The sequence below is a fragment of the Crassostrea angulata genome, chromosome 1 (genome assembly GCF_025612915.1).
Source record: "Crassostrea angulata isolate pt1a10 chromosome 1, ASM2561291v2, whole genome shotgun sequence".
NCBI classification, from domain to species: Eukaryota; Metazoa; Mollusca; class Bivalvia; order Ostreida; family Ostreidae; genus Magallana; species Magallana angulata.
The window spans coordinates 34,854,308-34,866,967 of NC_069111.1; the positions used below are offsets into that span (position 1 = coordinate 34,854,308).

Genomic DNA, 12,660 nt, shown 5'->3' on the forward strand with positions numbered 1-12,660 from the left:
TGTAAAAAGTAATGCATTTTAATCTTAGAATAATATAACCTTTCTCACGTTTGTATATGTCAACGATGCATAGCTTCGATGTAAATAATCCAAGTAATTAAAAAGTCGCAAGTAAATAATTTCGTTTTTTTGCATTTACTTGGCTTATTTACGTGTATCACTGGTATAACCCACCAAACATGATTTCTGTTTATCTTGAATATTCATGATTTAGCGATAAACCGATTCTGCAACTGTGAAGACTCACAGTTCTCTAAACTGATAAACCAACACGAAATAAATTGTTGAAAGACACAAATATCCTTGATTATTTATTTCATGCTTTACAACAACAGAAGTTTGGACCGCAGCCAGTGTTCCGACACCCCCAATCACCGTATCTCTTCATGGCCATCAGTGCTTTCCCCTTCTCTTCCGGTTTCAAAGTGGTATGTTTGTAGTAAAAGTGAAATGCTGCGAAACAGGTTGCCCTGGAAAAATAAAGTTTTCATAGATTTTTATTCTTTAATATGAAATACACTATAAGATACAATCACTTTAAGGGGAAACATTTTAATGATTTTAAATAGGGTTTGGGTATATGGTAGTGAAAAGTAAGCAAAGAAATTGAACAATAATGTGCCTAATTGTTCAAACCATTCACAGGCAATACTCTTTGCAAGACCATATTATCAAAAATTAACTTTAATGGGGTATCTTTGCTGTGATTTAAATTCGCATTCTATATATTAAATAAGTTTAAAGAGGTTCGTTCTTCTGTTTTCGGGTTGCCATTTTGGGCCACCTGTAGTCTGAATATTCTGCATCATATATTAATTCTACTTGTATACGAGGGTCAATAAAAAAATACGAAGACGTTTGTTATAGCTATGTTAGTTAACATCATATTATTAGTGAATTTAGTAGACATAATTAAGCAATGGTTTCAAACAATTTGAAATAAAAAAAGTTCATGTATTCTTTCATTTTTCTATTATTTAGAATCTAATCCTGCAAAAATGAGGTCACTGCGCACGGTCAAACTTTGTTTTGTGTCAACAATAAATCATATTATGTTGAAAGTAATATATCCATAAATTGAGCTTAAAACAAACTGATATTAAAACATAAAATCTAAAATTGTCATGATATTCTATGAATCAAATAATGACGGGATACAAAGATTTTATTAACTAAAGACATAGAGTCCTCTTTAAAATTGACTAAAAGCACTGACCTCGCGAGACGTCACGGCGCAACGAAAAGTATAAACAGTATGGATCTCACTCGGTTAAAACCGATAAAACTGTGAAAATGCTCAAGGATGGAAAAAATAAGTCAAAATTTAGTTGCACATTTTGTTTAACTTTAACACATTTTGTGGGGTTTTTGTAAATGTATTTTAACATCAAACAATACGAAAGAGAGTAGAATATCTGTAAAAACATATTTGATTAAAAAAATAAACAACGTCACCTTAATTTCAGGGAGTTCCTTACTGTAGACGAAGAGATAAACGGTAAAATAAGAAACCTTCGAGGAACTAACATTATTTTCGAACAAATATGAACAAATTGGATGTCAAGTATAATATTGCCGATTGGAATCGTATGGTTAAAAGGACAAAAGACTCAGGGTAATATAAAAATTGGATATTTCTTTAAGCTGTGCGTGCGTCATCTTGACGTTATGTTTTCAACGTTACCGTGCGCCGTGGTGATATTACATGCTGATTTTAATTTCGGGTAACAAAAATACCTTTTCATCCAATGGAATGAAACTTCGTATATCAATTGAATAAGTGTTGTTGCATGAATTATCTGTTAGTTATGACTTTACTGAAAAATATATGATAGACAGCTACATTGTCTTTGTATTTTTATTGACCCTCGTATGTATGTATGTAATGCTGAATAAACTTTAATGAGTAAAAGAGTTTAAAAAAAGATTAACATACTTTCAGTGTTTAGTAAGGGATATATTTTCTGGCGGAATATTTTCAAGAATTAAATGAACACATTTGTATAACACAAAAAGGTTTAGTGTACTGTTATTTCAGCTTCCTAATTTTCAGTGCAGACCAAACTTCTGATAGTTTGTGCATTACAATATCTTTAAGTTGTTCCAAAAATCATATTTGAACATTTTTTTAAAATATTTCAATCGACATATTTTGCCATATTAAACTTATATTTAATAAAAGTCAAGACAAAATTATTTACAATTTTGGCTTAAGATTATTTCAGATATGCTTATGCCATATCTCAGATTTTTAAATTGTGGCCCAGATATTTACATGTTTTTTGTGCTGCAATGCGAATTCATCCATTTTTTCCCCCAAAGAGACATTACCTGTCACAAACTAAAACCTGCATTATGATTATTGAGAAAGATAATAACACTTTATTTTGCTTACAGACTGTATGTTTTTTTTTACCAAATTCCTAATTATCGCCTGTTTTTCTCTAAATTTATGTTCAATAAGGATCATAAACTCTAACTTCGTAAGTGCTATTTTGGCATTCATTAAGTCGTAACATTTGCGCACATTATAATGGAGGGGATAAAGATAGCCATAATTATGCATTTTAAAGCAAGTAAGGAAAAAGTTATTTTTATATATAGTACAGGACATCGCGATTCATTTCTTAATTTAAATGAAAAATTTATTTCGCACTTATGCATGGTCTTTGTTGCTAATGTAGATTTATGGATATAAAAATAATGTTTTTATAATTAAAATATTGAGGGTAAAGTGTCAAACATTATATTTTAGGTATAACTGCATCCATTTTAATTGTTCAGTGTCTTGGAGAGTGTTAAGCATTGAAAGAATACACTGTTTGTATATTTCTCAAGAAAATAAACGAAAAAGTTAGCATGCTCATATACATTTTTCTCCCACATTATATAAATATGCTACACATAACGATTGACAAGGCACGCAACAAATTCACAAAATAATTAAAAAATGGAACATTACATCACTTCATCACCAAATCACAATTCTCGATCATATGCACATTTACAAATGTGTCCGTAGAATACACCACGATTCTTGCAATTTTGTTCATTGGTTTACAAACAGTTTTGCTGACATGCTGTTTATTACTATTTTCAATAAAGTTCAAACTGGCCAAAATTTCCAAGAAATACAGGAATCGAAATTACCTAAACCTATGCACATCACGGAGTTCTGAATTCTTGCAAAGTTTATTCTTGCAAAGCATAAAAGTAAGTGCAACAAGGAGTTGTCCCGACAAACTGTTACTTTATTCAATGAATAGATAAAATTTTGAGATCAGAAGGACCAAACTTCACAGAAAAATAATGAAATCGGAAATCTGTTAGTATGCACATTACACATTTTGTTCATAATACCTGATTGTGTTTTTTGCAGCGGTTTAAATAGAGCTGCGCTAAAAAAAAAAAAAAGAAGACTGACAGACTAACTGACGGACGAACGTGTAAAAAACTTTGTATTTTTGGCAACTTGTTTCGTGTAGTTTAAAATTTAAATCTCTCAGTTTAAATACATAACTCAATGTAGATACATTAACATAGTCTATGTGTGACATGTTTCTTCTAGGTATAAGGAAAAGGAAACTGTTTAAACACAAAACACATATGCAGTAGGTATCGAGTATCAAATTGCTTAAAGTAAAAATTGGAGTTAAAATAATTACGTTTTAAAGAAACAGTTGAGTTTTGAATCATTAAAAAGGTTGATCATATATTGATTTCCAATCGTCAAAACAAAACTTGAAGCTAGCTGTAATTTATAAAAGCAAACGACCAGTGATTTGATACTTACGTTGCAGATCCTTGAATTCCATAGATCGCTCTCATACTGCTGATTGCATTGCTACAAATTGTATTACATGAATCCTGACCAGATCCACATGTTCTCCGAATTGCTGACACAATACCATCGGATGTACTCGCTGAACAGGCTGCTTGTGCTATAGCATCTGCGTCAAACGCTTTTAACAAAACCAATAGGCTATCAAGGTTTATCTTTTGCAATAATAGTTAGTTTTTGACGGAAGTAATGGAAAAAGTTTTTTATGTATTTTTTTTCATACAAATTTGTCTTTGGTTTTAAATCAACTCAATTCTGCTGGATTACACGCAATAACACCAATTTGGGATCGATAGAAAAAGAGATATCCTATGTTTTAAATTTATGAAGATACATGTTAATACTTGAGATATGTTTAAAATACAGTGATTGTACATGTAATACTTTAAAATTTTTTAATAATGTCTGAATCCAATCAGAAATAAAAAATAATTATCCAAAATACCTGTATAACATAAATTATTGATTTTGCATTTTTTTTTTATTTCAAGTGGTTGATATTGGCTAATGCTTACTTAACATTTGTAACAGGCATCTCATAAACCTTGGACTATTGTCTTTTAAAATTTATTGAATAAACTTATAGATTGAGTTATTGCATATTTGTATTAACATTGTATATAAGGATTTTGTAAGTAACTTTACATAAAACAGGTGAATATATTTGATAATATGAATTATCAGTAAAATAGCAACAAAGAAGAATTAATTAATAAGAAAAAAAAATTAACTCATCAAAATTTATCAAATAGCAAAATTTTATGTATGCGTTTTGGACTAAAAAGCATGGAAAAAGCATTGTAAGATCTTATTATAACAAATTAAAAATAAAATATATAAATATTCAAGTATATACGTATGTGAAATTTAAACAATTTTTACGATCAAATTATTGCACTTTGTCGCTTCTTGTGTTGAAACAAATTGCTAATTTCAAATCCAATAATAATTATAAAAAAGTCAGACAACATTCGGAAATGTGAATTGACCAAATTGTAGGAATGTCAGATTAATTGTTTATATTCAAATAAATCTTATTTTTCCATGCAAAAGGCTGCTTATGCCGATGCCAGTCTTGCTTATTAAAAGGTTCTTTGTTATTAATAATGTTAACATTTTAAAATTCCATTCTGTGATATTTTAAATTTTGAATCTTTAATTTTTTTTTTTCACAAAATAAACGATGATAAAAATATTTCAAAAACTATTATTCTTGCAAGTTTTAAGATAGGTAAAAATTATCACACCAGATACATACCAGTGGTAGCAGCAAACATCACACCGAAAAGGATCAGTTTGTACACGATGGTTGCGGGCGCCATAGTCTGATCAGATTAATCAGAATACATATATGTATGATTTTGCTTTCTTTTATAGAAACTTTACACACTAAAGGCAAACCTGTTGCAATATTGACCATGTGCCAGATGTATGCAAAATACTGTTGAAATGTAAAATTATCAGAATTGATATATATCATTTTACTGATCACCTGAAAACATGTGACTACTTGATCATAATTAAAACAAGAGGCCAGTGGGCCACATCGCTCACCTGAGCAACAATAGGCATGAATAAAATCAGCTTAATGGAGTCATTTTAAAAAACTTCTGAACAATGTAGTATAGTACATGATCCGGTATAAATAAAAATCCACTATATCCCTGGATATTCTTATGTTTAAAATCAAGTCCCTTTTAAATTAGGAAGATTTTAGAGTTTATTCACATGTTGAACATTGCAGTTCTCAAAAAGATCCTAAACAACTGTTTGTATTCGAGATATAAACCTGCATCAAACTTTGAACACTTTGTGTGGCCCAAGAATCGTCCAGGAGCTGAAGTCTAAACGATTTAAAAGAATCAGCTATATGTCAAAATGATTGCATAAATGTATAAGTAAAACCAGATATAATAACATTTCAGTTTTTGTAAATACTTATTCTATATATTCCTATGTACCCCCCCCCCCCCCGTTATGACCCCATCCTACCCCCAAAGATCATGATTTGAACAAACTAAAATCTACTCCTCCTGACGATGCTTCCACATAAGTTTTAGCTATCCTGGGTGAATAGTTTCTAAGTAGAAGATTTTTAAAGATTACTATATATAATTCTGAGTGGTTTCTAAGAAGATTTTAAAGATTTATTCTATATTATCCTATGTAAAAATTCAACCCCCTATTATGGCCCTACCCTACACCCTGAAGGTCATGATTTTCACAACTCTGAATCTACACTACCCGAGGATACTTCCATCCAAATTTCAGCTTTCCTGCCTGACTGCCCTGATTGGTTTCTGATAAGAAGATTTTGAATGTTTAATATTATTTATTCTTTTGTAAAATATGACCCCCTTCCCCAATTGTGGCCCCGCCCTACCTCCGGAGTTAAGCTTTTCACATCTTTAACCTCTAAACTGCCTGAGGATGCCGCTACATAAGTTTTAACTTTCCTGATCAAATTGTATTTCATCATAAGATATTTAAAAATTTAATTTCTATATTCCAATGTAAAAATTCGACCCCCACCCCCCCCCCCCCGCCCCATTGTGGCCCTACCCTACACCTGAGGGACATGACTTTCAAAACTTTGAATCTACAGAACCTGTGAATGCTTCCACACAAGTGTCAGCTTTCCTGGTCAAATGGTTCAAGGGATGATTTTTAAAAATTTCTTTTAAAAAATTCAATAATTCCTAAATATCCCCCCTTGTAAAAAGGCATGGTCCTTATTTTTCACAACTTTGAGTCCCCTTTGCCTAAGGGTGCTTTGTGCCAAGTTTGGTTGAAATTGGCCCTGTTGTTCTGGAGAATATGAGCTAAAAACTAGAGCCACTTAGGCACAAACACAAAGCAATCTTAAGGGGTTTGGTCTTTGTAAGATAATTTATTGCTTGACAAATACATAAGCATGCTAATCTATTTGTTAACAGATTTTTAGTCAGTCAATGGGCTGACTATTTACTTTGGGTGACACTTCAAATGCGCTCTAGTAGATTGGACTTTAAGTTAGTCAATCCGTTTAAGAGAAATTTGAACAAGGTTAACTTTTTATAAAGCTAAGAAAGTCAGTCAAAAAATATAAAATTTTAGGAAAAAAGCTTATGAAATACAATAGTGGCCATAAAAATAAGAGTATGGCAGTGCTCATTTAGTTTACACACTTATTCCGTTCATCGTATGTGAAATGTTTGAGTATATAACGGCTTACACACAATGCATGATTTCAAGCCGATTATCTTTGTCTAAAAATAATTTACTGCATAGAAATATGGTATCTTAAATTGTAACTTTGCATTGATATGTTTACTGCCAATATATCGTCTTCTATTTGGCTAGCAAAGCTCCGTATCATGGCTACACAGCGAGAGACGCTGTGCAGTTTGCCTTATAAAGTGACCAATTTTCATATTAAAGCTGACATGAATTCATAAATACGCATTATTTCCCTTTTATCTCCGACTACCGCCATATTAGTTGTCGATTTCGATTGTTCTGCTCATCGCTACACACCCCCTATATAAGGCCGAGAGCACTATTCATGCTTCACCGCATTCACGTATTTCATTCACCCGAACACGTTACCTTGGACAAAAAGACGTGTAGAAACACGTTTGGAACAAAAATAATATGACAACCACTTCACTGGCAAGGCATATCCAATGAATGATGAAACAAGCAGACTGAAATCCAGCCACAGATACTTCAAAAATCCTCGATAAGTGTAGATCGTTTTCCTGTGTATAATACATGTATAACATCGCACATGCGCAAACTACACACTGTGGCAGATCGAGCAATGTCAATGATCGCATGGATTTTTAGAAACGGAGCGTTTTTGTAGGAACGAATGGAAACGATGTTACGTTGTTACTTCCTTGGATTGACTATCATTTAGCTACAGTGTTGGATGTACTGCCGCCGGGTTTTAAAAATGATGCAGACGTTATGCATTTTGTATTAACGACACACGTGTTCGATGTGCATGCGAAGTAAGGTAGCACTCTATGTGCAAAATATTACGGATACCTTGGAAATTATTTCAAAGAATAAATATATTTTGTTTTATTACAAACATTTTACTACATTGTGTAGTTCATACATTCAGAAGTCGGTGCAACCTGAATGCCTCGATCAGAAAGCAACCGACCGTAACTTTCTCAACCGTTATATATACCCCAGTGACAGTAGAGGAGCGATCAAAACTAATATGGCGACCAAATGCTTTTATGAATTCATGTCAGCTTTAACGTATTGGAATTTTTCTAACACGGACTGTTTAATTTCTTGAAAGTCCAATCTTTTCAGGCGCATTTTAAGTTTTATATTTTATAACAAACAAATAACTGGTCAGTTTCTGTCAAATGTGCGTATCGTCCTTTTTAGTGAACCTTTATTGGATATCGTCTGCAGACACGATCAGGTGGCAGCCCGCATATATTATATTTTTCTAGTCATAAGGTTTTGGCATTAGTGTGCGATGTTGTTTGTTGTTATAGATTATTTAAGATAAGGATGTCTGTATGCATCTAAATACACTGAAACACTCCTGTGCATACAATACATGCACCAATAATGTTTTATTCTTCTGGAAATTTAATACATTACTAATTTACTTTTGACATAAAAATTGATGAAGGTGGTTGAAACGCCAGTCATGTTAATGCATGTTTTAATGCAATAATTAAAAAGACCATCATATTGTCCGTCTGTCCGTCAGTTTGGCTGTCCAAAAAAAATGAATATTGTTATGAAGTAATATTAAAAATAAACTTACTAGTGCATGGTTAGGGTAACCAAGCCAATCTTCACTAAAATTAAAAAAAATATGGCCAAATGGTCATGTTGTCTGTTTTAGGGGGTAAACTATTGGACATAAGTGCAGAAAATATTAAATGTAAGAACTCTTTAAAATCTCTTTAAGATTTTCTTCTCTGCTACTGGGCATCTAGTAGGAATATTTTGTATATAGTTATGATTAGCAAAAAGGCTACTGTATGTCTTCTTAAGTTGATGAACTGGTTCGGGGGTAGTAATGATAATCGGGGGGGGGGGGGGGTGGTGGTATGGGGGTGGTGGTATGTGGGCTGAATATTGTGAATTTCATTATTGTGGTTCGTTCATGTCAAAATGACTCATATGAAACAGATGGTATGTTATCTTTATTTCATCGCATTAGATTAGATCCGTGTCTCCTTTTTTTCCTCTAATGTCCCGGATTCTAATAGTAATAAACAAGTATGTTTTTTTAAAAAAAACCTCATATATATATATATATATATATATATATATATATATATATATATATATATATATATATATATATATATATATATATATATATATATCAAGGTCCTGTTCTTTATGAAGTAATACAGCATTTAGACACAGGCACCTGATGTTACTGTGTATATTTTTCTAAAATAAAAAATATATTTTTTGAATACTGCACGCTATTGTAAAAGTAAACAGCGAATAGTACCACAACTTCTGAATATCTACATGTATCTCATATTAATTACTAACAATCATGATTTAAAGGGTATATACGTATTTTTTATAATGAGAAAAATATATGTCGTCAAGAGCTTGTGCAATTGAAGACTTCGTTTGACTGTTTATAAACCATACAGCTGTAATCTGCGTGTTCGGTATGAAATGAAGTAACAGTTTCCTGATGATGAAAGTCTTCACATTAGCGTATTGATACATATACGAAGTTCCTGCAACTGCCTCACAAGTAAAGAAGAATGGTTTTATTCTAAGAATAAAAAAATGAAGACGTCAATTTGATTCTCTTTTCTCAAAGCGACGCTTCGAACAAGAATTTTTTTTTGTCATTTATTAGTCTTGGCAAGATACATCTCTGATTAAAATAGTTTGTTTGTTCAGGCATGCGCTCTATGTTTTCTAACAGAAAAACTGCTTGAAAACAAGCCGTTTTATGCTAAAAAATATGAAAATGGAGGGAAAATGTTATGTTTACGATGTCACATGTCTAAATTGTGGGCAATTGTGTGGTGGATTAAAATTAAAATTATGAAAAAAAAGTGAAACTTCACGTATTTCTCTGTTTGAAGAAAACGAAGAATTATAGTAAAATGATGACGTTCATTTAAGAGGCCATTCTAGGCCCATATCATAAATAGTCTATTTACATACTAGTAATACAATAGATCAGAATATGAAAGCCTATGTAAATCAAAGTACTGGAAGTACTGAAACCACTAACATATATTGGTTATAGAGGAAAGAACCTGGGGGAAAACCGAGGTATATGCCCACACGTGGCCACAACCCTATCACTAGTATGTTTCAAATGACAATCAATCATTTAGTATTAATATGTGTATAAACTTCAAATATTTTTATTTATTGCTTACATATTTCCAGAGAATGTATGATCTGCGCGTACATAGAATACAGAATTCCAATCTTTTGTCTTAAAGTCCCTAATTTGTACCCCTCAACAAAGCAATATGTTTATTTAAAAAAATTATACTAAAGATAACCTACTTACCAGTTAACTTAAAAACTATAAAATGATTAAGTGCATGTGTTGATTAATAATAATACAATTTTTATTTTCTTTACGTAAAATGAGTTTTTTGAACTTAAACAAAGATATAAAATATTAAATACACGATTCATAAGAATCGAACATCTACATCAATATACTTATGTTCCAAGAACTCCTCGCTAACCCCTACACCACGGAATCTTCTGTTTTTAAATAACGAACTCAATTAAGTATTGCGCTAACATAATCGGTCTTGGCCATTTGATGATCATCTTGAAATTGAAGGAAGAAAACTTGCTTTTTATCATAAAGTGGGTTTTGATACTATTATTTTGAAAATTGAAAAAGATAGATATTTACATGTTTTATCAGTATACGTTCTTTAAAAAATGTTAGGATGGCCCATTTAATAAAAAATTAAAGTCTGAACATCCGATTTCATTAGCATTTTGTTGCTCAACTAGCATATACATAGATTTTATTGTCTTAATATCAATTAAATTTGAAGTCAATGTTTTGGCAAAACTGAATGCAAATAATTACTTATGTTTAATAAATGTAACAAAAGTGATATTTAAAAGGGAAAAAAATGTTGGTTTTTGAAATGGACTTCAGTGGTTCCATGCCTCGGCTTATTCCCCCACGTTCTTTACAATGTACTTTGTGAAAACATAATAATAAATGAGACTGATTAAAAATTTGGGCATATGTTTAATTTATATTAATTGAAACTATCCTATGCCAGAAGAATCACAATGGCGTTGAAGTTGTACTCATTTATATCTATCCTCATTCAATTTGATTTTGGTGAAGAAAATTTGGTCGAAAATACGTCCTCTTTTAATATATATTATGATTTATCATATACAATAAAGTTAATGTAAATTAAAGCTGAACACGACTTACAAATAAACACTTGCCTGAAACATGGTATACAAAAGCCTTTGATGTTGTTATACTTGATTTTACACCTGAACCTTGTGTACGACGTGTTAAATACATTTATTTGTCTAATGTTTGCTCTTTCATATTGTTGTTATTAATGCATTTTCTTTATAAATGTATTGCATTGGCCATTAAAGTTGATGTTCTGAATTTTCTTGTGCATATGTACTGCATTTAACTGGTAAATTGCTTTTCTAGATAACAGTGTAAGCGAGGTAAAATGTAAGTCCACACAGGTGAGATCTAAAATGCAATCTTAAGTGTTTTGTAAAGTTCCTTAAGCCCCTTTCACAATTGGCGCACGAGCACTTGACAACACTTTGCGATCGGAATTTTTTAGATTCGCACGAGCTTTCTCCTACGTTGCACGAGCTCTCGCTTACGTTGCACGAGGTCTCGCATTCGTTGCATGCGTTTTAGTGCTCGCATCAAGTCTCCTGAAAATAGTGGACATGCACACTATTCAGACGCGACCGAATGCGATCCAAATCATCGCAGTGCAACGCACGAACAATAGTACGAACGTTTTACAACGTTTTGGGTACTCGCAAGAGTGATGCACGATTTTTAAAGGTCGTAAGATGAATCGCTGCTGTAGATGCGTATGTTTTGCGACCATGAGACTGTTACTCAACATGTCTCATGTTATCTTGCAACGTTTTACTATCATTGCACGACTGACCAGCCTCATTAGGCCACTAGTATATAAGCATCTCCGTTTCAATTGACAATATACATTTATAGCATGATGGTGAGGGAAATATGAAGATTTATTTCTACAAGAAAAATCATATTTACCGAGGGCTTCGCCATAATGCAATGAACGTTTTATTAAATCGAACAACATACATGTATGTTTAAACAAAATACGTTGTTTTATAAAAATTGTCTGACTTTTCAATAGCAATAACTTCTTGATTGTTTGATTTCCTATGTTACTGTCTCACTTTTCTTTCATAATTTCGAATCATAGATAGTTAATTTGGTTTCTCGCTTTCAACTATGTCTAATGAAGAGCGTCGGAAATGGGCGGTATTTACCCCCTCTAACTCGCACGATCATTCGTACCATGGAACGCATGAACGTACGTCCAATCGCATCGGCGCACGTTCAATCGTCCGATCACCTAGTCTCTCGCGCGATCCTATCGCATTTTCTTTTCAACAGTCGCTTTAATTGTACTACAGTCGCATATAGACGCAAGATATATCGCAAGATTTAATGCGTTTACATCGCGCAACGCTCGCTTAGATCGTGCGAATTTCGTACGAATACTTTTTCAAATGCGATTATTTTGGCAACAGTTTACGATTCATATCTAAATTTTTCGATTGCACGAATATTTTGTCGC

General features: G+C 32.2%; 1 protein-coding gene across 1 annotated transcript; it reads right to left on the minus strand.

Moving 5' to 3' along the window:
- Positions 1-298: 298 nt before the first annotated feature.
- Positions 299-5,248, minus strand: LOC128166173 (uncharacterized). Its single transcript, XM_052831175.1, has 3 exons — positions 5,100-5,248; positions 3,794-3,962; positions 299-470 (listed from the first exon to the last, which is right to left on the minus strand). The coding sequence occupies exons 1-3, from the start codon at positions 5,161-5,163 to the stop codon at positions 317-319; spliced, it is 387 nt and encodes a 128-aa protein (XP_052687135.1). The 5' UTR covers positions 5,164-5,248; the 3' UTR covers positions 299-316.
- Between the last annotated feature and the right edge of the window lie 7,412 nt (positions 5,249-12,660).

Excerpts from the sequence above, each read along its gene's own strand:
- LOC128166173 (XM_052831175.1), bottom strand. The coding sequence starts at position 5,163 with ATGGCGCCCGCAACCATCGTGTACAAACTGATCCTTTTCGGTGTGATG. Across the intron at positions 3,963-5,099 it reads GATGTTTGCTGCTACCACTG|CGTTTGACGCAGATGCTATA; the intron begins GTATGTATCTGG and ends TTTTGTTAAAAG. Across the intron at positions 471-3,793 it reads GGAATTCAAGGATCTGCAAC|GGCAACCTGTTTCGCAGCAT; the intron begins GTAAGTATCAAA and ends TTATTTTTCCAG.